Source organism: Pogona vitticeps, chromosome 1 (genome assembly GCF_051106095.1).
Source record: "Pogona vitticeps strain Pit_001003342236 chromosome 1, PviZW2.1, whole genome shotgun sequence".
Lineage (NCBI taxonomy): Eukaryota > Metazoa > Chordata > Lepidosauria > Squamata > Agamidae > Pogona > Pogona vitticeps.
The window spans coordinates 28,765,119-28,788,764 of record NC_135783.1 but is presented as its reverse complement, the minus strand read 5'-3'; the positions used below and the strand labels follow the sequence as shown (position 1 = coordinate 28,788,764).

At 38.2% G+C, this 23,646-nt stretch overlaps 1 protein-coding gene and 1 long non-coding RNA gene across 4 annotated transcripts in view; one reads left to right on the top strand and one right to left on the bottom strand.

Moving 5' to 3' along the window:
* Window positions 1-7,733, top strand: part of LPGAT1 (lysophosphatidylglycerol acyltransferase 1) — a 90,718-nt gene extending 82,985 nt beyond the window's left edge. For all 3 annotated transcript variants that reach the window (XM_020794662.3, XM_072990034.2, XM_078382938.1), the window contains one exon: window positions 216-7,733. In XM_020794662.3, the coding sequence (XP_020650321.1) occupies window positions 216-367 (152 nt within the window). In that variant the 3' untranslated portion in view covers window positions 368-7,733. The remainder of the gene's footprint in view (window positions 1-215) is intronic.
* LOC144585779 (uncharacterized) lies at window positions 7,222-21,670 on the bottom strand. The gene is made up of 2 exons (XR_013540325.1): window positions 21,544-21,670; window positions 7,222-16,798 (listed from the first exon to the last, which is right to left on the bottom strand). It is a non-coding gene; the product is annotated as an uncharacterized LOC144585779 (long non-coding RNA).
* Window positions 21,671-23,646: the final 1,976 nt, after the last annotated feature.

Sequence of the window (23,646 nt, the reverse complement as noted above, 5' to 3'; positions counted from 1 at the left end):
ATTTGTTTACTTGGTTATTTTTATAATACTGCTGTGTGAAATAATAAAAACCATTGGAATTTTTAAAAAAATCATCATTGATGGTTCTATAAAGAGTTTATTTTATTAGTTATCAGAAGTGGAGAGCCATCTGAATACTTGTTATAACTATAGTTTGAGAAAACTCCCTGAAGTAATTTGAATGTGCAACTAAAATATTGTTATTTCTCTTTCAGGAGCGTTCCCTCCCCTTCAGGGACAGACAGAAGTTATTTCCCGGGAAATGACCCTTAGCAATTTGTGGCTAGTTCTTGTACAGTGCTTTGCATTTCTGTCAGGTGGTATGTGGTACTGTGTTCTTCAGTATTTTTATCAATGCCTATTTTAAAAGGTGAATGGATGGCACCTGAATACATGATGAGAAACTTGATACTTTACAGAATGCATCACGTTATATGTGCAAATGTGAATATACAAGGTGAAAGGAGTATACTGGATAGACTTTCTTCCCTTTTGGGGGATTTTAAACTCTGGTAGAAGAGAGGATCAGTAATATAGTGACCTAATGATGTACTTTAAGAACTCTATATTTTTGGAAAGTATGTCTCCCCACACAACTACATCAGCAAATTCAACATTTGAGCAGGAGATACAATGATACAACCATCACAGGTAACCATCTGTAGCAAGAATGCATTCTCGACAGGTAGTGTTTGGCATTGTAGTTAAAACGTGGAATCTTCAACAACTTTCTCTTCAGTAGTCTGTACTGCAAGTCTTGTAGTAGAGATCCCTCATCTGCACAAACATGGGTTCTGTTGTAATCAATCAAACTGGATCTGTTTCACATACTCTGCAGACCTGGTTATGATATTGTGACCGCCCCATGTTACTTGTTTAGTAGAGACATTTTAAAAAGTATCTTATCTCAGTGAAATCTTATATTGGAAACCTAGAAAAAGAAAACTATTCTGTGACAATGCATTACAGTGTCATGAAGTATTGAAAGAATTGTGCATACCTCATAGACCCTTCTATTTTTACCATGTTTTCTGTCCTTAAATCTCTAGTGAGTTTTCTCTTGTAAGGCTGGTTCAAAAATGGCATATGACTTACATTTGCTTCCCATTTGGGTTTTGGAAGGCATTTCAAACGGATTAACACACAGAGAGAGGTCTTTCTGAAAAATGCACTTTTGAAAATGCAGTACAGCGATAGCCAGGAACACAGTATGAAAGAAGTATAGGTGTTGTTCCTAATGGATTGAATTCTTCAGAGCTATTAGTTTAGAACAGTCTGTGGATTTTCATTTCAAAATCGTGAGTTGCCATGGTCAAGCCAATTTATAGGGGCCTTCATTTCCATTGGATACAACAGCACTTAGAACATCTGTGAGAGGGTTTGTGTACATATTTGCCAAGCACCTCAATGCTTTGCTTATAGGAAAAATAAGGGGAAGTTAGCATAGTCATAGAACAGTATACCTAGTCATTGGGTGAAACAAATAGGAAACTGCTTTACAATCTTGAGCTGTTGCAACAAATCTCTAAACCATGAAGGGCATTACTACGTCTGTCATCTTGCTGAAAAATATCACTGTTATAGAAAGGGAATTCAAGAGGCAGACTGGCACTATAGCAGATTTTTAGTTGATAGCACTATAGTTTTATAATGGTGTTGAAGGAAAGGTTTCTTTGTTTCTTAATTATCACTCTTTGAATGTTTGGTATCATGTCTGTATGACTGGCTACTATATATACGTAAAAGAATCATTCCTAGAAGACGGTTTTTAATTTACACATACAGGCCTGTAGACGACATTTTATTGACAGAATGTTGTCTTCTATGCCTCTTTTGTTTTGTACAAGCAAAGCCAAGATTAGTTGTCTGCTGAGTTTGGGGTATATGTTTTCCGGAATTTTTACCCCAGATCACATGAGAACCAGTTTTGATGAATAGTATACAAAATAAAAACATAAAGCTACAGGAATATATTTTGCTCCCCTTTTGTTTTCAGAGGGTAAAAAGTCTGGGCAAAGAAGTGGCACCCCCCCCCAATTTATATCCATAAAATATCATCTAATTAAATATTTTAAGTGTGAAATACATTTCAGCATGGATGTTAGCATCCAGTATCCATTGTGGAAGATTCACTGCTATAGATCATTGATATAATTACATCACAGATACAGGTTGTATGTCATTCAACCTTGAGTGCAAAATGTCATGTCCAAATCTTTTGTTGTTGTTGACACATGGGTTGTTGAATACTAATAAAGGGGGGAAATTCCATCTTAATGCAAAAGGATACTATTAAAATTCAGATTTCTTTTATTTTTAAACTGGCTTGCCTTGTTGACTAGGAATTATAGCAAGAAGCATGTTTCATTTACTGCATAGGAGGAAGTTGTTTCACAAGTTTATTTCTGGTCACTTGAAATCTGTGGCTATAAATCAGCTCCTGTCAAATTACAAATCTCTTGGAGTGGGATACAAAGCAGCAGCTGCTATAGTGTTCAGTTTATTTGAATGTATGGTCTGCTTTGTGAATACTAAGTTTGTTCCAAAAACGAAGACTTCAGTATAACTATAGATAGTAATTTTTTTTACTTATGTCCTAAAAAGTTAGCCATACATCTGAGTAGCGCTGTTCCCTACAGACATCATTCAGTGTGATATAAACTATACTGTAATTCCTGCTTAATGAAACAGCAGTGATAGCCATAGCTGTTAGTGTTACTTGACCACTTACTTCAGTTTGTTTGTGTTCACTTTTTTTAAAAAAATCATTTTTAAGGTACAGATAGCTATTTGAATGATTCCAGCTAAATTGGAAGAAATTAATTTTGTCACTCTGTTTTCAAAATTTGTTTTCATTGATTTCAGCATTCATTAATTTCAGTTAGACTCACTTCCATAGAATGTGTTTGCTTGTAAGTTGTGTTCCTTGTGCTCCTCTCTTGTTTCTGACCTGGCATGTGTCTACAAGATTAGGTAATTGTGTCTCTTTTATGGCTGACCAGGAGAAACTGTGAAAATGCTGTTTTTAGGAACTTATAAATAAAAACATCTTGTTGTTCTCAACTTTGAGTATAATTTTCAAATCAGAAGACCAAATCCAGATTATATTCTTAGAAACACAGAAATAAAAAGTAAGTTAGTTAACTTTTCTCCTGCCATGGAGTGAATGTGTATGAAGAGCTGCAATTCTGCAGCTGGCTGGTCTACAGTATAGCATTATACCTTTTGGCAAAACATCAAACTCCTTGGCAGTAAACTGACTTCACTTTGGGGGGGGGGGTTTGTCAGATATTTAGTAGCTACCAATTAGCCCTACATTCAATGTAGTATTTCTTGGTCAAAGATGATAGACATTGTCCTGGATCCCCTGACTCTTCACAGTTGTTATGGTACTATAAATCTCTGACAAGCTGATCTTGAAAATAGGTTTTGAGTAAAACTCCCAGAATCCACCTGCCAGCATGGCCGACAGCTATGCTGAATGAGGAATTCAGGGTGCTGTACAGTTGAGGAGGGGAGAGGAAAATTAGGACGTCCTGAAATATAATGAATTGTTTTAACATTCTTTGCATCACCTAATGCCACTTGAATGGTAACATAATACCTTTATTTCTTAATCCAGATAGGCAATGCTGTTTTCCAACTTGCCGTTATTATACATATTTGACCATAAGCATATTGCATATCTCTTACCAATTGCAAGGGATGATGAGTATAAGAACAAGCCTTTTACAGTCATGGTCCAGCAATAATTGAAGGCAAGAACGCGGTAGATAATCTGTGTTAAATTATTTTTACTGTGTAGCTCCTTTTTCCATTGAAAAAATACATTGTAGTACCAACTTCTGTCCTTCCTTCAGTCCACTAAATCATTAAAAGAGGGTTGGAGAACACATGTTTTTTCAGATGCTGTTGGACTGCAGATCCTGACTCCTAATGGTGAGGAATCATGGATGTTGCAGTCCATCATCAGAACAACCTCTCAAGAAGATTTTTAAAATATCTGAAGACTGAGTTATTTATGAACAAGAAATTGGTATAGTCTTTAACAATACAGATTTACTGCCATCCAAGTGATGTAAGCCATCATCCAAATCCCGTCCACCTCCCTGATATTAACCACTTCTTCTCTGTAGGTTTATTTGTAACATTACACCTTGTACTGTTTGAGCAAGCACTTCTCTTGTGGCTGCAAATCTTCAGCATTTTTGACTGTATCAAAACTTCTGCCAGGTTTTAACAGACCTGCTTAAGTCTGTTTTAAAACTACTGTTCAACATGAGTTTTTGTAATTGTTATCATGACCCCAAAGTATTGTTGAATTGGACTCCAATTTAAGTTCCATATTGAGCTATCTGGAAGCCCAGAGGGAAAAAACAGAAGAGAAAGTTAAGAAGAATATTAATGTGTAGAATACATAATAGATAATAGGAGATGTCTGATGTACCACAGTAGCCTGATAAGGTTTGTTCACTTTTAAAGAATGCTACAAATAAGAAATCAGTGTTGCAAGACTGCAGTCTAAACATCCCTTAGTTTAAAATTTTCTTTAGAGGTCTAGTGCAGACATGTAGTCCTTTTTATCATTACAACATGAGAATATGCAGATTATTTTTTCAAACTAACCAAAACAGAAACAAAAGCTACTCCAGTATCCTAACAGTAATATTACCATTTTATAAATGGTTTTTATGATGCAGACAAAACACTTAAGATTTTGCATAGCCTGTTTTTGGGAAAGTGCTGGAGATAGACTGAATCTCAATATGCTTAGATGTTTGCTACTTGTAGTTTCTCATTTATTTCCACAAAGGTAAAACAGTTTTTTATAACTTAGTAATTTAAATGTAATTTGTTGGTGAATTTTTTTGAATAAACAAAAGGGGGAGAGATGAAGAATTACCATAATTCTTGAGAAATACAGAATATGAAGTGGTTTGGCTTTGCTAAAAATAAGTTATTTTTGCAAATACAGTATTTCAAATAGATGCTACAGTCCACAGCAGGTCAGTTAGCATAGGAAGGTGAAAATGGGCTCACATGCATGTGTGTGACAAAATCACTCAATAATTGATTACTTATAAATATTTGGGATGCCTTTATGGAAAAGTGCTGCATTTTCAGGTGATATGAAGCATCTTGCTGGTGTTTCAATGAACTGAGCCAGTTCAAAGCAATTTGGGGGAACAGGGAAGACATACGTAATGCATTGGCCTCAACATTGTGCAGTCTGTGGAAATAATCCCATATATCCTACTGAAATGAGGTATATTTTATATGTTTTACAGAAATGAGTGGTTTTTGCTTTTCAACTTTGCTTCGTTGTTAGTGGCTCAAAGTTTGACCATCTTTATCCTAAATATTCCGGGCACTAGCTCACTCCATCTGCCTGTAGGAAATCATCAGCACCCAGAACAGTTTTGGGCACTCACTAGGCATTATGAATTAGCTCGTGGACAAAATATTACACATTCTTGGGACCAAAGCTTCAGAAAGTTTATCACCTACAGATTAATATGACAGAAATGATTTTGAGTGAGATGCTTGACAATTTGTATTGTTTTTTATTTTCAATCAAATCCACACAATAAAGTCAGGATGATCAGTGTGTATTTGTGGATGTTTCCCAGCCCAGCTAGTTGTAAAGGATGCTGGGTTTGTAGTCCAACAGCATTTGAAGGGCCATAAATGTCCAGTCTCTGCAATAAAGAAAATGTGAAGCTGCACATGTAATTACTATACCAGAATAGGAAAAGAGCCAGAAAGAAGTGCAGTTAGTCTCAGTGAAGGAAGGTTGAAAAGGGAAAATTAACACCCTTGCAATAGTTATCAAGACTATTTGTGAATTATTTTCATTTCTTTTGTGCAAAACTTGTATTGCACAGACTCTGTCCATAAAATGCTAAAAACTGTTGAGGTGGTGTTGGTGTTTGGTCTATGCATCTTACTCTTTATATTTCTTAGATTTCCAGTACAACTATGTATTGAAGGACTGTTGTGTTGGAATTAATTTGCTGTATACTATGAAGTTGCTGTTGGGGTTTTAGATGTCGTATTCTTTAATTAGATCTTTCAACTTACCTGTTTTCCTTTCTCTCTCTCCCTTCAGCCACTTTCATTTTATGCAATGTATGAACAGAATTAATGCAGACATCATAATGTGATTCTGTTGAAGGGCTGACCACATTTGGGTTTGTGTTTCTTTCATATTTGTTTGCCCATCAGTATAAATAAATTGTTAACATTCTTGTCCTTAAGAGTTCAAAATGTTTTCCCCTGCCCAGAAAATAAATGGTATCTTTTATTTCATCATTTTTATTTAGTGTTTTCATATTTCTGTGTTCATGTTACAATTATAAATTCAATGTTTGACAGGGACAATATTGTACTCATTTTATTTTGCTTATTATAAGACATCAAATGAATTCTTGCTGAACTTTTATGTCTAAATTGGTTGATTATGTGGCTTGTTTGTATTACTTCCAGTACATTGTTAAATATATAGTTCTATTTGTAGTGCTCAAAAATAATATAGAGCAGCCTTCACCAACATGCTGCCCTCCAGATGTTTTTGACTCCTCCTCTTGTCATTCCTGACCATTGAGTATGCATACTGATGTTAGAATCTGAAACACCAGGCTGGGGAAGGCTGGCATAGAGATGTTTCTGGATGAGAAGGGATTGGATTGCTTTCTCTTTTAGCACAATGTTACTGTAATAACTCAACAGGCTTTTTTTCTGAAAGCAATATTACAAAAGATTCAGATATGCTTAAGAGATAAAAGATACAGATTTCCAAGATAGGTTTCAATATGGAAAAATTTTGACAGCAAGCTCTTTCTTAAATAGGATGCCATGATGCATTTTCTGCTGCTGACCGAAACAGTTTTTAACTAAAAGAATGAATGACAGGATGCCATTCATTCAATGGGCCTACAACAGAGTTGTCTCTAGTAACTCTAAAATCTAGTCCAGATTAACAACAAATCCACAATCACTGTGGCTTTGTGGCCCAGCAGGATTTGTGTGGAGGTACCAGTTCACAACAGCCAGCATCACCATTGTGTTTTGCACAACTGTGTGGCCTGTTCTCTTGAAATTGTAGCAGCTGTGTAGTAGCTCCCAAGTGGGTATACCAGTTCACAGGAACACCACCAGAAGGTCAGCACTGCCAAGCAGCAAATCTGGTATCACCGCAAACCCTCTGAAGGTGCTTGCACAGGGCCACCGTTAGTCAAGAGTTGTTCTAGTCTTGTAGGTGCTTTAACACGGGACTAAGTAAACAGAAGCAAATGGAACTCTTAGAAGCAGACGGAAGCACCTTGCACAACCCTCGAGAACTGTGCAGTGGTTAATGTCTACCTCTTTGTTTCCTGTCTGGTCTCTGTTTGGCTTTAAATTTATGTTCTTTGTGTTAACAAAAAAATCTTATATCTTCTTTTTTTCCAAAGTTTAAAAAAAAGGGTGGGGAAACCTGAAAGCTGAAGATTAAGGCGCTAAAGAGATCCAGTGCTGAGCAGCCCTGTTCTGCACATATTTGATAAAAGCCATTGTTCTTAATTCCTGATATAAACAATGTTTGTTTGTAAAGTTTCTTCCTGCTGGGAAAATATGTATTTTTAAAAGGAAAAAAAATCCCTCTTGGCTATAAGAATGTCAGCTGTATGAGCAGGTGTGACCATATCATAACATGCTGATTGGATATAAATCAATAAAATTTATACCTCTCAGGACTCTTTATGCTTGGTCTTTCAAAGAATGATTAGCATGTCCTGTAAATTCTGTGACTCACATTTGTTGAATTTCTCAATAGATACAGCAACAAACAGATTATTTTAATGCCCACACAGTAGGAATGTGACGTATTTAAACATGTGAAATTATGCAACAAACTTTGACCAGAAACTGACACATACGTTCCAGACCCCATGTTGGACTGAATACCAGAATGGCGTTGTTTGAAGTCAACTTTGCAACTTTGCAACTTTTGTGCCTTCTGAAGGCACAGGACATCAGTTGAAAAGCATTTGACATAAAGTTTATAAGCTAACTGATCTGTATTTCTGAGCCCTTCAAAACTGGAGTGGCTATCCTATTTAGACAATCTTTTTAAGGTTATGTGTCTCAGTTCACTAAGATTTACTTCTAAATCCTCCCTCTATGCTCTTCCCACCAACAACAAATTCACAGACATATAAAAGCATCATTTCATTCCCTGAGAAAGGGGCATACATTTACTGCATTTAATCATGATGCTAAAACTTTAAGAGAAATGTGTTAGTAGAGAAAATTCAGATCCCAGTTTGAGATCCTAGTTAATATCTAGTGCTTGCACAAACTACCTTTATAACAGAATAGTGGAGTTGGAAAGGCCCTATAAGGCCATCAAGTCCAACCCCCTGCTCAGTGCAAGAATACATACAGTAGTCATTGTTATGTTACTACTAATAACGGACCAACATCCAGCAAACCACCTGAAACATGTCAGTGGTGTATCTGATTTCAAAATTATTTAGCATGTGGTGTTTATATAAAAATGAAATACAAATACAGTAAATGAGCTAAAGTGAATGAGCTAAAGCGGAATTCTTCCACTATAAACCACGGTAACCTGTGATTTGCTAGAAATTGAAATCAGGAGCTTAAAATGTTCTCCTTTCATGTGAAATAGAGAAAGACAGGATGTGCAAACCTGAGTCTCACTGTAGCACAGTGGTTCCAACCTTGGGTCCCCAGATGTTCTTGGACTCCAACTCCCAGAAATCTTGGCCAGCATAATTATTGGTGAAGGTTTCTGAGAGTTTTAGTCCAAGAACATCAAAATTGGGAACCACATCTTTAGTGCATTCTTTTCATACTGATCCTCCATATTACCTTACCCGGGCTTCATGCTCTGGTGAGGACACTCCTCGATTCAGAGCATGTTACCATAGTCTCTCGAGACTAAAGGATGCCTATGCGAACTGTCTAACATGTTAACTGGAGTCACATACTTAGAGAAAAAGATACAGAATGGATGATCAAGTAACATGCTGCATGCCGCCTTCTGGGAGTTACAGCAGAATAGAAAGCTTGAGAGAAAAACACAGAGCTTTGAGGACAGGTTGCTGGTTGTCTAAACCAGATTTTTTTTAAAAGAATAACTATTCCATCTGAATGAGTCTACCAGGGGGACAGTGTCCATATAAAAAGAAAACGAAATACTTTATATAAAAGCATAATAAACAACATAATCATACCATTGGCATTAATAAAGCTAAATAAACATAAAAAGGCAAGAAGCAGTTGTCAGAAATTTCTCTGAAGCAAATTACATTCTGAGTTCTCTTTGTCACATATCTCAACAATCCAAGGGCCACCATGGAGAAAACCATGTTCTATGTATCCACACATTGCATATCCAACAGCATGCAAATATGTTACAAGGCTTCCAGAAAGTATCTAAATGAGCATTGTGTAAATCATAACCCCACAGATAAATGTGAGGAGGTTCAAAAGGGGGAATTCTATGTTAGGTGTGAATGTTACCTCATGAACAAGGTCAGCTGAAGCTGCATTCTATGTTAGGTGTGAATCTGAATTCATTGGCTTAAAGAGACTTTCAGACAAATGACTGTTCCCATCTCCTTTATTATTTACAGACCACATTATATCCCCCCTTTGGCCAAAAATGGTCCAATAACAAGTTCTAATAACAGATCAGTACAAGCAAGTTCCAAACAGTAGCCATGCTAGTTTGTTGCAGGAAAAACAAGCAAGAGCTTTATGGCAACTGAAAGACGGACACGTTTTATTTGTTGTATGCTGTCTTGGACTTTGTCAAGGATAATTTCACACTGAGGCAGAACAAGGCCTATGATAATCAGCAACAGACTTTAGGTGACTTCAGAAGCATAGAAGCTTAAAGCCTCAGTAGATAGATACTGCCAGGTTACAATCTACAACAGCTTATGTAAAATAAAACTATAGGGTTGCACAAGACTATTGTTTTTGCCATGAAAGTGAGTAAGGCCTTCCTGACATGTTCACAGTATAAATGACATGGAATGAAAGTAATGAAACGGGGGAAACAAGCAGTTCTTCACTGTGGTCTCTATGAGAGTCACAAATGGGTTCTGCATCTTTGCAGAAGCCATCCATGGAAAGCTTCAGAGCGACTAGCCTCCCAAGTCTTTCTGCTAGTCTCCCAAGCCTCTGCATAGACTGCACATGCTCCTTTCTCTTCCGTCTCTCTGTGGCGTGACAGAAATTAAAATAGGAAAACAAGCAGATACTGAGACTGGTTCTTAAATATATATACAGTGCAAACATAATCATTCAAGGAGAGGAATCTGAGGGAAATCGTTTTCCAACAAAGTCAATGAAGTGGCCCTACGACTTCAATTGTTATGATGAACTGGCGGAGTGGCAATTTTCTTCAATGCTTTTCATAGCCACCAGTATCTTTTCTAGCAAATGTGTGTGTCATATGTTTACGTACTGACTTTTGTACTGCTTCCTTGAAATGCCTGAAAATGCCTGACATCTTTCCCAAAGAAGTAAACCAGTCTGCTGGTTTCACATATTGACAGGTGTATTGCAGGAAACACCTGAGAGATTAAAGAAAGGTTCTCGCACCACTATTGTTCCGTGGATGCTCTCCCATTCCTTCCTGGTGACAGAGCAACTGTCCTATTAGCTACAGAAATTGTAAACAGCAGTTTAATCCAGTGGAACATGTCAGGTTACTTCAAATAGTGAAAATGCTAAATCTTTAGCTTTCAGCCTGTCTTTTCTCTCAGTATTTTTGTTGTGATAGCAAGTGCATAATGCAGACCCTGTGTGTTTGTTAAAGGTTCATATGGCAAGGTGGAAGGACCAGTTGCATTCATTAAGCTTGACACTGATTTACAGAAACAGGCACATGCTTCTGAGTAATGATACAAATAGTGTATTAAGGGAGCTAGGCAGTGCATTTGTATTTTTAGAACACCTGTTCTTTTATTTGAAGGGTAAATGAGAAACTGCTCCTAGTAAAAGCCACGTTTTTGGCAGGCAAGAAAGCTACTGGTGGCTTAGTTTGCACAGGCAGCTGGGGATCCTTTCCCCTCAATCTGTGTGGGAAATCCCATGATGCAGATGATGCATATTGAAGAGAATGCAAGAGTTATTATCCCATGCATTTTCTCCCATGAGCTTCAGCTGACCTTGTTCATGAGGTAACATTAAAAATGCCTGCCTTCAAGCCTTCTCCTGTGCATGAACAGAGGAGGGGAAAATAAGTAGCACGCCCAGATTCAACAAGGAGATTTAACATGGAGAAATAGTTCATAATAATACTAGGTATGCCTTCGAAGACTTAAGAGTCATTTTGTTCCCAATGCTCTCTCTTTTGATCGGTCTCTCTTGCAATTTATTTATTTATTGGATTTCTATCCCACCCATCTAGACCAAAAGTCTACTCTTATTATGTTTCCAGTCATTCATGTTCTTCTAAGAAAATTAGCATGGCACCATTAAACAACAGGGAATCAGGGGCATTTTAAAGAATAAAAAAATGTACAGTGGATATGAGGTAAATGTTTATAATGAAGAGTTGGTCAACTTCTCAGAGATGGGGGAGGGCTGTATTGGACCCTTCCAACCCCCTATGAACTACTCCCTGCCCTTTTCACTGGTAAAGTTATAATCACACAACTATCCACAGAGACCGTCAGAAAACTGCTGAAAATTGTGCCAGTCAAATGCTCCCCTTGCCTCAATTTTAAGATGTAAAAAAAATCCAAAAGGAAGAGTTCCCCATTGTAGAAGCAGGAGCGTGCAGATTAAGTTCCTCTTTATGTAGTCTGTTCATGACAAAATGTATAATCCAGTAGGAATATTACTTGCATATAATGAACTGAAATTAACAGATGCCTCTTCTGTCGAAATGAACTATTTGAATCCTGATGCTCAGCTAATAAGGACTCTCAGAACAGATTATATTGTAAGACACTCTGCTCTCTAAAAGATGACACAAAAGGAAGACACTGGAAAGTGATGGAAAGGAAACAAATTCAGATACCAGTCCTTCATTTTAAAAATTCAGCAGGTAAATAATACAGCAGCTTGTGGATCTAAGCATGTTGGGAGTGTGGCTTCTGATGAAATTAGTGACTGGAGAGAGGTGTTATTCTGAGGTAATTCTCAAGCTCTATCCAGACAAGATGGAAGGTGCCTGGCTCCTGAGGGTGGTCATTTTTCTCCCTTCAAATAGAGGCCTGCTCTGACAACTGTTCAGTGGACAGTCCTGTCTGAATGACTGCCAAAGAGTGGGCTATTTGAACTGCTACCAGGTGAAAAGGACACTGAGCAACAAGACCCAGATCACCTTGTCACAGTCTTGCCTGCTATGGTACGCTAAATGAATGTAATTATGTATACATCTGTAGATACATGTACAGTATCTTATGAAACCCAGTGTGGTATAATTGATAAAAGTGTCAAAATAGGACATCTTGGTTCAAATACCTGCTCAGCCATGGAAACCATAAGGTGAGGGGGTGGGGTGACAATAGTAAACCACTCCCTGAGTATCTCATATACCTCAAAAGCCTTATTAGGAGTGCCAACTCAACAGGGGCAACTTGATGGCACAAAGCAATGTTTAAATCAGTATATGTCAGTATAATAAATACCTGTGTCCTTTGTCTTTCCCCTGTTTCGCTGGCTACACTTTCTAATGTTGCAGTTGTAGCAGGAGGAATGAGCAATACAAGGGGGACCTACACAATATCTGTCAGGTGTTTTAAAAATTGTGGTTGCTTGGTGTATGTCTGCTGGTATTTTAATCCTGAGAAGTGGGGCCACCACTTATTATCAGCAGAACTACAAGAATGTTCAAAGCAGCAGAACTAATATCAGAAGCTCCTATGTCCTCTGCCTCATTGGTAAGAACATTTGGATCTTATAAACATGGCTTCCAGATGGCTTCAGGACACAGAAGCTCTCTGACCTTTCATTTTGTGAAGATTGTAATGCTACATGTGTTACTTGTGAAGGACTTAGAGGCAGAAAATGGAATAGCTGTGCCTCCAATATGACAAGGACTTTTAAACAAATGTAGGGAACATTACGTGTTTACCAGAGATAACAGGATGAGGATAATAAATTCGGCAAAATCAGTGAAGATTAATGTGAGCAAATGCAGTTGGTCTTAGATGTGCAATTCAGAGATGGGCACAAACTGCTGAACTTGGTTCAGTGCTTCTCAGCCCCACCTCTTCCAGTAAGCATCCACTCAGAGGCAGCACCCCCACTTCCTTATCCCACCCCCTCTGGGTGCTCCTTCTGAATGGGCACCCACTGGAGGAGGCGGGGCTGGGAAGCGATGAATACCTGTTTGGCCAAAAGATGAACCGGCATGAATTGCTATTTTGGCAGTTCATGCCCATCTCCAATGTGCATTGTTTCAATCTGAAGGACCAAGCATCAGGTATTACATGTGATGTCAAGGGGCTAAATCCTATTATTAGTCACAACTAGGGAAGACTCACTGAAATTCTGTTGCACAATGATACAAATGATGTAACTTTTGGAATTGAATTGCTATTAAAAATCTCCATACACATCTGTTTCACACTGAATTCTACAACTTGGTATGCAACAAATAAGGTCTCTAGAAATTTCTTACCCTATGGCAATTCACCTCTAAAAGGTATGCTATTTGCCTAATTGCACAACAGGATTTTAGCCATTATAGCATAAGAACATAACGTAAAAACGTAAGACAAGCCCTGCTGGATCAGGCCAAGGGCCCATCTAGTCCAGCTTCCTGGATCTCAGTGTGGCCTCACCAAATGCCTCTGGGAGCACATGAGACAACTAGATACCTGTCTCCTGATACCCCTCCCCTGCATCTGTCATTTTGAGGTACCGTCCTTTTAAACCTGGAGATTATGCATCCCTATATCATGGCCTGTAACCTGTGATGGACCTTTCCTCCAGGAAACTGTCCAATCCCCTTTTAAAGGGATCTAGGCCTTTAAAGCAATGGGACATTTATTTTAAATGGTACATTTATTTTATTTTTATTTATTTAAAATGTTTATACCCTGCCCTACATCACAAGATCATCAATACCTTACTTCCTAACAGGTGACAATGATGTTGGCCACTTTGGAGTGGTACAGTAGGATGGAGTCTTCTTTGGTGACTATTTTTAAGCAGAGGTAGGATGGCCAACTGTCAGTTGGTGGATTTCCTGCATTGGCAGGGGGCTGGATATGATGACCTTTGGAGTCTACAGTTCTATAATTCCATGAGAGAGTAAACATACACAGCAGCCCAACCATTGCAGAAGAGGAATTATCCCTTCCAAACATCTATTAATACTTAACAGCTTTCAGAGGCAAGTCATCTGTTCTGTTCCCCCTCAACAAAGCCTGTGACTTACAGCATAATTCTGTTGAGGCCTACATAGAAGTACACTCAACTGCATTCAGTAATATTTATTTCAAGGTAATCCAAGTACAGAATTGCATCCTATACAGTATACCTGTGAACCAAGGCCATGTTATCGTACATGTCCTTTTGCAATAACATAAAAATTAACATTAAAAAAATTAAATATTTGTGTTTTTGACAAATACTGGTAACCCCAAACATTTTGCTAAAAATTCTGGTCTGCAAAAACCAACAAAACCATCAACAAAACCAACACATTTGTCTGCTCTCAGATCTGCAGACAAAGGGCAGACTATTACGGCCTCAAGCCATGCCTCATTTGACACAAGCTGTGTTCCCTTCCTGGATTTTACATACACTTGGTGATGTGTTCCTTACAATCTTAGCTGTCTAAGAGGGTCAAGAGACAGTTGAATTGACATTAGTCCCGATTAAATTCTGCCACATTAGGGATATAGGAAATTGATTCAAACTTACCTTGCTGAAGACCGGTGTTGGGTCAGTAACTGTGGATGTGTTCGTGGGATAGTGAAGGACTGGATGTGAAGTAACAGCTCCTTCCTAACCTGTGCCTTTTTCAATACATTTTCATCTACCAGGAGATCTTAGCCAGTAAGGTAGTGCTTCCAGCAGAAGAGTATTTTTGCCCACTGAAGGGACTCGAGCATAATTCCAATTTGCCATAACCTATGAATCTTTGCTTTGGGATTGCACTGCTCATTGGAATACAATTCTTCATTGCTTCTCGAGTATCAGAGTGCAGACACAGATATTCTTGCTATTTCTCTTGACTTCAGAAGGTGCACTGTAACATAATGCACCTCTGGTTGTTGTAGGCCAGAACACGGCCAAACAGCTTGAAAAACCTACAACAACCATCATATCCCAGCTGTGAAAGCGTTCAAGAATACATAATACACCTCCTTTATAGACATGTCACACGGAGATAGAATTCTAGGTGAGGGTTCTTCCAGATAGAGCATTTGTTCCACCTTCAGTTTTTATTGGAATTTTTTCTGTGATTCAAATAGCAACTTCTTATCTCTTGTTGTACTACTTCCTTTCCTGTGTTTCCTAAACTTTTTTCCCCTCCTAAAACCCCTGGGCCAATTAAGCAGAATGCAGAGCAGAAGGACAATCAGGTAAGTGCTCCCCATCCCACTCTAGCAAGTTCCCCATCACATGAGCAGTCACATGACTAATATCTTAAGTAGTTCAAGAATGGACATGTGACAGGGAGCCTTGTTAAAGCCAGGAGGGGGGACAATTTTGGGAGCAATAGGATACTGTTGCACATTTAGTCAACAGGATAGTGGCCCTGGTTTATTATTTGTACTGCTTATTGAAGGGGGCAAAGTTTAGGTTTTTTATAAGAATGGTGCACAAATTTATTTTTGTTAATTGGGTCACTTGATTCTTAAGCTGCTCAAGAAATACAAAAAGCAAATGCATATTTACTTCCCATCTCCAAGGAACTATCTGTCTTGCAGAATGTGATGAAGATGCTGCCTGGTTTCCAAGGATCTCCTAGGTATTGAATTCCTAATGCTCAGGAGTATGGAAAGTCCCTAGCTGATCAGCTGCGCCTAGTATTCATTAATTCAATTTCTTCTATGCAATCTGTTAATCCTGATATTTTGAGAGGTCGGGCAACTAATATGCTCTTCTACTAAGGATGGTGGTGATTAAATTAATTAGCCATACTCCATACAGGGTGGAATTGGCTGAATAATTCATTAACTCAAAATAGCAACACTGTCTTTGAGTTTTAGTTTTATATGGAACAGGAGACAAGCAACACTTCTGACACTTCAGATTTTGCAGTACAGTTACTGACAATGTTGACCCAAGACAATATGCTGCCCGAGGCCAAATAGTTAGCTAAAGTAGTCGCATTGGCAACAAGATAGGTTCAGAGTGGAATAGCTGGGGAGTTCAGGAGGATAGCCAGCAATCTGCTGTGCCCCTTTTAATATCTGCCACCTGCGGTCATAGTCTCATGCTGCCCAATGATAGGGTAGGCCCTGGCCACAGAGGACTATGACTGAAACCAAGAAAATATGCTGTAGCAGGCGGGCAGATTCTTGTCATAACTTTCCTGCCTGTGCTCTAGAAATATACAGACAATGAAACTATTAAGCTTAACCTTCTGATCTTGTTCAGTCTTATGATTCTATTATTACTATCGCTGTCCATTGCTATGCTCTCATTAGGAGAAAATAAAGTAGCAGATGGAAGTAATCTGCAATTCTATGCAGGCTAATAGGAACTTATTTCTAACTAACAGCACAGTGCTGTTCAATCTGTTTCATACCATCCCAGGACTGTGGTTGCCGTTGGCTTGTCTCTCCAGCTTGCTAGCTTGAAATAGGACCTGGCGAAAGGGGAAGGGGAGAAATAGGAAAAGTAAGCAGTGGTTTTCTTATCTATGGGACAATTAGTGGCTAAAGCAACCAACAATGTCAAAGTTCAATTCCCCACTATAACCTCCTGTGAATAGAGCAAGCCCATGCGGCCTTGGGCAAGCCGCACAGTCCCAAGATGCCCCTCTCCAGAAGAAGGGAATGTTAAACTACTTCTGACTAGTCTCTACCTGGAATATTCTGAAAAGGGAGGTGATTCAAGGAAGAATGAGCAGATATTACCTTCCCAGGTAGAGAGGTGGGCATGTGTAGACTTCAAAAACTTGGAGGCTGCTCACCTCTGCTCTACAGGTAGCAAAAAGGCTTGATCCTACCACCATTTCAAGATGTGCATGCAATACTCACCATATCCTCGACTTTAAAAGGGTCAGCATTATCCTTTACTAATAATTTGCAACAAGTAAGTCCTCCTGTTATTCTAATTTTTTTGTTTTGTGTGTGTGCCATGAGGGGATATCTGGAATCATCTTAGATTCTGTTAATTAATCTGACTTTATTTGCCTGCCATTTCTTATAATGATTGTCACAGAAATATTATGATTAAAGTCTGCTTCAGGGTGGAGGTCAATCTAATCCAATTATGTCTTTTCCTTGTGGCCTCCCAAATTAACAAGACCGAAAAAAGCTGACTACCTCATTGGTTTTTGTGTGGTGTGTTTACATGAATCAGCTTGGTTGTTTTGCTTCCCTTCTTCATTTCTGTAAATTCCTCATTTTTATGTTAATTTAAGTCCAGAGGCAGACATAATGCTTTATGATCAAGTAGAGCTGACAGCTCTTTACCCATTTAGTCATCTGTTGCACCATCGCTTGGTAATTAGGATGCTGTTTTCTGTGAGATTGTCAGTGGATTACAGTTTGCTCAGAATGTCAGCAATATCCCTTATGTAACTTGGAGCATTGGTGGAATAGAGTTTGAGGTTTCTTTCCTGAATTCCAAGTTGGCCAAACATATTTTTAAAACCAAACACATAACATTTTAATTGGGATTACTAGTACCGTAGTTATTGATTATGATAACAATGATGACTACAGCAACATGTTGATTGGAATTATTTTGGAAAGAGGATTAGATGTTGCTTCATACTGACATGTCAATCATTGATCTAGCTCATTAATGTCTATACGAGGGCTGGAGAAGTTGTGTGTCCTCTAGAAGTTGTTGCAGTGTAACTCCTACCAGCCTTAACCAGCATAACTAACTGTGAGCCATGATGGGAGCTGATGATCATCAACCTCTGGAGAGGCATATGTTCCCTATCCCTGATCTATGCTGACTGCCAGTAGCTGTTCAGGATTTTGATAGGAATCTTTCCCAGCTATATCTCCACCGGACAGGACCTGCTCTTGGAATCTATTGCATAGAAAGCACAGGTTAAATCTCTGACATGCAGTCCTTCTGTTATGCCTCATCATGTCAGTCCTGGCTTACAGAGACCTAATAAAGGTTGCGGGGTATGTGATGTTCAAGGACTGATTTACCACCAGTGAAGTTCTATGACCCAGCAGAATCCAGCTTCCTATCCATTACACCACACTGGCTCTCATGGTGATTTGAGCCTCCTGAGAGAGGGAGAGTGGATGTAACTGAATCTCAACATGTGCATCTTGCGAAACAAATCTTTAAGAAATTGGACCACAATGTTCCAATCAAGGCATGAATTGTAAACAAGTCTTGGCTTAATTCTTCTTTGGTAGTGCAAGGGAGAACCAAATTCTGCAGGTTTAGCTGTGATTGGGTTACTGTGTGTAGATTTTGGATGAGATAAACTGATGCGAAAGGTGAGAGTTTTGTACCTGAAGTCAATAAAAGACATGGAAAAAAATACTTATCAGATAATAAATACAAAACCTGCATTTAAATCACGAGAAAAAGCACTTGTTTTCTTTCCACTCTAGGTCTTCTAATTTTTCCCTTATGCAATTTCTGAAGACTATTTTGTTTCGTTCTTGCATATTAGTTTTTCTTTATCTTTTTCCCATTGAAGTTGGAAAAATCAAGCTTCAAAAGACTCTGGAAGATAGTTTTCATATCTCAATCACTAGCTGAAAGGACAATACATTTCCTGGGCTGTGATTTCTTTTTGGTTTTTTGTGCCAGATCAAGTATTCTCCACTAGTGCTTGAAAAGCTAGTGTAAACACCTGTTCGGCTAGCTTATACAGCATACATTTGCAGTACAGTATAATATTTTCTTACACATATGAAAATATTTTTTAGAAATGTTATTTAATTTACTATGACCATCCGTACAAGAGATGTGTTAACCAGGGGTGGAGGTAGGTGTTTGGAGTGAAACAGTGCCTTTAATAGCAACATTATAAGGCATGGTGCTTCGGTCCAAGCTGTGAAATGTCCTGCATAATGAAATTTCTGCATATCAAGCTGTTAAAGGCACACAATCAGGCTGGGCTTTTTTCTGCCAAGTAACAACCTATTTCTACCTCAACAAACTCATATAAAAACATTTCTGCACAGGTGAAACTTTTCACAGCATAGAAATAATGTCATCACTTGCTAGTTATCAAGCTCTCTCACCAAGCTGTCCTTCAAAGCACAGTCACAACAGCTATTTTGCAAGTTGGCAATCCTACTGAACACAATTCTGCAGTCTTAAGAAAACAAGTTGGGGGAATTGTAATGGTCTAATTTTGCTATTTTTAGCTGTAAGGTTACTATAACCAGAACTGCTGGTGATTCATTTTTTTGTCCTCTGCTATGCAGCTGCATAACACACCCAAACACCTTTTAAGTTCTTACGTCTGTTGCTTTGAATAGGTGCAAAAACAGCCTGGACTTTGTATTTCACTTTATTGTGAAATACTTTATCACTTTATTAACTCTGATTTTTAAAAGAAAATTATCTTTACCTGAGCATAGTTAAGGCCTGGACAAATTGTTACCAGCATCCTCTGTGTCTCTGTGCAATTATTGCTTCAGCATACAATCTTGTCTTCCATTGTAAGTGTATTTTGGATTTCTTCCCCAAGCCCTTTAACCTCCAGTTTGGAAAACCTTTGTCTTAAAGTTCTCACATAAGATGATGATGATTCATATTGTAAAACCATCTGTATATCCATGTCTCTTTTTGTTTTCATATATACTCATAGTTAGCACAAAAGCCTCTTGGTCCATAAAAGCCTTGATCCAATAAGAACTTTACTTGCAAGCAAATACACTTAGGATCACAGCTTTAGTAAATTAACAAAGACACAAGAAATAGCTCACTGCTATGTAGGAATACTTACATAGTATTTAAAGGTGCATTGCATACAAGGATGTTTGCTTCCACATGCCTGTGGAAAAAACTGCAGCTCTCCTTTCATGGTGAGCCTTGCATGTGTAAGAAGAACAAGGCAAGAGCATATGGCCCTACAGATGTTTTGACCTAAATCCCCCATCACCCCTAAGCACCACAACCAACAGGGAAAGGAATTACCTCAAAACACCTGAAGATCCACATTTGCTTTCCTTAGCAATACTTATGGCTTAGCATAATAGAAACCACATTCTGAAGGAGACTTGTTAATGAGCAAGTCTTATTATATCCATTGTTAGGTACTTTTTCTTCTGGATTCTGGCTGGAGGATAAGCATAAACCACAATTTGCTAGGCATTTGTTTTACTTTGCATCATAGCAACAAATTAGGGTGAAGGCTACATAGGAACTGTCCACATGTGCACAAGCCTCAGATCTAGAAAATCATCTGAATTTGGAGTGCCAATTATAGGGCTACATTTCACAAATATTTTCATACAGTTTATGTGAAAGCTGTAAATGGGAGCTTTACAAACCACAGACAAAAAGAATAAAGGACACCCAGCTTACATTGTTTGGTTGATTTCTCCTCATCCACTAACAATAAACTGTGAAGGTGTCATATGTAAACTTCATCTTGTGCAATAGACAATTTCCAGAGCAACTGCTATGCTGCTCCACGGCAGCACAAGTAGTATTGTGTTGGGGCATTTTAAAAGACCATCAGATTAAAAGAACACCGTGTGTGTGTAGATTCCGTGATGGAAAAACCCTCACATCTAAAGACCTATTGTCTCAGTAGGACCTGGGAAGAGGCTAGGGAGGTTTATTATGATTTTTCTTTTTCTTCCTTATTTATTTATTTGCAATATCTGACTGAGATATGTCTTGCAACAAGATTAAAAGCAGGTGCAAATGAAATCAGACAAAAGGTTACTATGTAAAACAGCTGGAACAATTGTGTCAAAACAATAGTTAATTTAAAAAAACAACATATTACAACAGTTATCCAATAATACTTTTTCACAGCAGCCAGTCAGTTACCCAAGGCAGGAAAAAAAAGAGAGTGAATTTTCTAGACCACTAAAATTTCAAAATCAGGTGAGTTTCCCAGACATATATGATTAAGCCCTAGAAAACTCCAGGTGTGTTATAGCAACAAACAATTACAGTAAATCTACATTTCTGTATGATGAATGGGAATAACAACAAAAACCCAACCACAAAACCACAGACAACAATAATGATTGATTATATTTCCTAATTAGCAATGGTGTGCTAAAACCACTAAAGGTTGAATATTAACAGAGCAGAGTTAAAAAGAGAGGCCAATGGCTACTGTTGTGAATGGGTCTCTGTGCTCTTGTACACGTTTACTTTTTCTACAGAAAAGTCACGGCTATCTTTCCCTCTGAGTATTTCTGTCCTGTTACATACCTTATAGTACCCATGATGTGTGTGTTGTATATGGCCAGTTGAAGACATCATGATGTATCTACCAGACATGAAAATGAATCTGTAAGGATTTAAGTTGCCAGAAAAGCTGGTTCTCTGGTGAGCACTGAAAAATAGATGACAACATACCACCTTGTGGAAAGTTTATATCATTGCATCTAAAGTCAGCAAAAGCTTTATTTTTAAAGAGAGAAGAAGTAATTGACACCTTCATGAGCTAAGGGCATTGCATATGGCCCAATTTTTGACCTATTTACCTTAATTCCAGGTTTTATAACATCCCTGCTGGATCTAGTGATCCAGTAAAGGCATTGCCTAATTTGGATTTTGATCAGTTGTTCTTATGTCTGTACTTTTAAAAGAAATGTTAGGATTAATTTACTAACACACTCTGATTCAGATACTAATGCAGGGCAGGTTATTCCAGAATAAATAAATAAAAATCTACAGTAGGTAGACATTTAAAAAAGTATTGAAAACTGGTGGCAAGATTGGTTAATAGTTCCCAGCACAGTATTCAAAACAGAGCTACATCACCAATCTGAATAAAGAAATTATATTTATTTGTGTTTGCACTTCAAAATGCCTGTTAGGTTACATTGTGTCAGACATCTCAATTACTAAGAGACTGTTTCCTCTGAGACATTGTCTCTGTCAAAACAAGTTTTTTTTCATAATATTCTTTAAAAGGGTGATAAGCTGAGGTAACCTTACAAATAAAGGAGTAGAGGATTTTTCACCCTCCAAATTAAGATATAAGACACTCTCTCAAGGAATGCAAAGAAGGCCACAGGGCCACACATGCAAACCCCATTCCTAACATTCCTGTCACTATGTAGGGGTCTTCAGACCTTTGCACTTAAGAGAAGCAGCTCCGAAATCAGTTCAGCTCAACCTGCTTAGAGGCCTCTGCAAGATCAGAAACCCTGCATTATCCGTTTCCGATCACAAAAAGGCTTCTTAGCATTGTCTGGACATTCCTGAAATGGAGACGGGAGTGGTAACGCATGCTGCCCTGCCTCTCAATTCACATTTATTTTGAACACTTGAAGGGAATAAAAAAACTGTAAATGAATTAGGATCCAAGGGAAGTTCTTGACATTTAGGCAAGCGGCTACAAGTCAACGGTTCAGATTTGCTCTAGAGTGCATGGACAGCTGTGCAATTTCTATGGAAGCACTTCCTTACATAAATTATTTAAAATTAATTTCAGGACATTTTAAAGAACAGAAGCCTACTAGCTTTATTATATGTCACTAAATAAATCTTATCAGGAGACTTAAAATATACTTAATCGTAACCATTAAAAACCCTCCCCCCAGAACTGTACACTTAGGAGGCACTCCTCTCCTTCTTGTCTCAGCAGCATTTATTGTAGTGCTGGTATTTTATTGCTATTGATACTCATGCCTGTTTTATGCATTTCTTACACTCTGTGAAAGACAAGGCATCTTATGAAGCCCTGGAGCTAATGAGCCCCTCCCTCCCCGCCCGCCAGTCCACTCTGCGTAGATAAACACTGTATTCACGCTATAGGTAAAAACAATTACAATAAATAAATAAATAAATAAATAAATAAATAAATAAATAAATAAATAAATAAATAAATAGAGAGAAAAGTTATGGCACCTTAAAGGCTGCTATATTTTAATGTGAGCTTTCGTGGGCAAGTCCACTTCCTCAGACGTAAGAGATATAACATGGCAAACATTTATGCAGGGATCAAAATTCAGAGATCGTGTCGGGGTTGAACAGTAGGTGTTCAGCACTGAGGTAACAGTGTCTTTGATGTGCAGGCATTTCATGGAAGTTTGTGCTGTAAGGATGTGAGAACGTCTGACACGAAATAATAATGGAAGGATAATGTGAATGTTAATTATATCGAGGAGACTGGCTTTTTACACACTCAGTCTTTTAAAGCAGTGGTTCTTAACCTTGGGTTACTCAGGTGTTTTTGGACTGCAACTCCCAGAAGCCTTCACCACCAGCTGTGCTGGCTGGGGTTTCTGGGAGTTGCAGTTCAAAAACACCTGAGTAACCCAAGGTTAAGAATCACTGTTTTAAAGAATACAGTAAGCCTCCCTA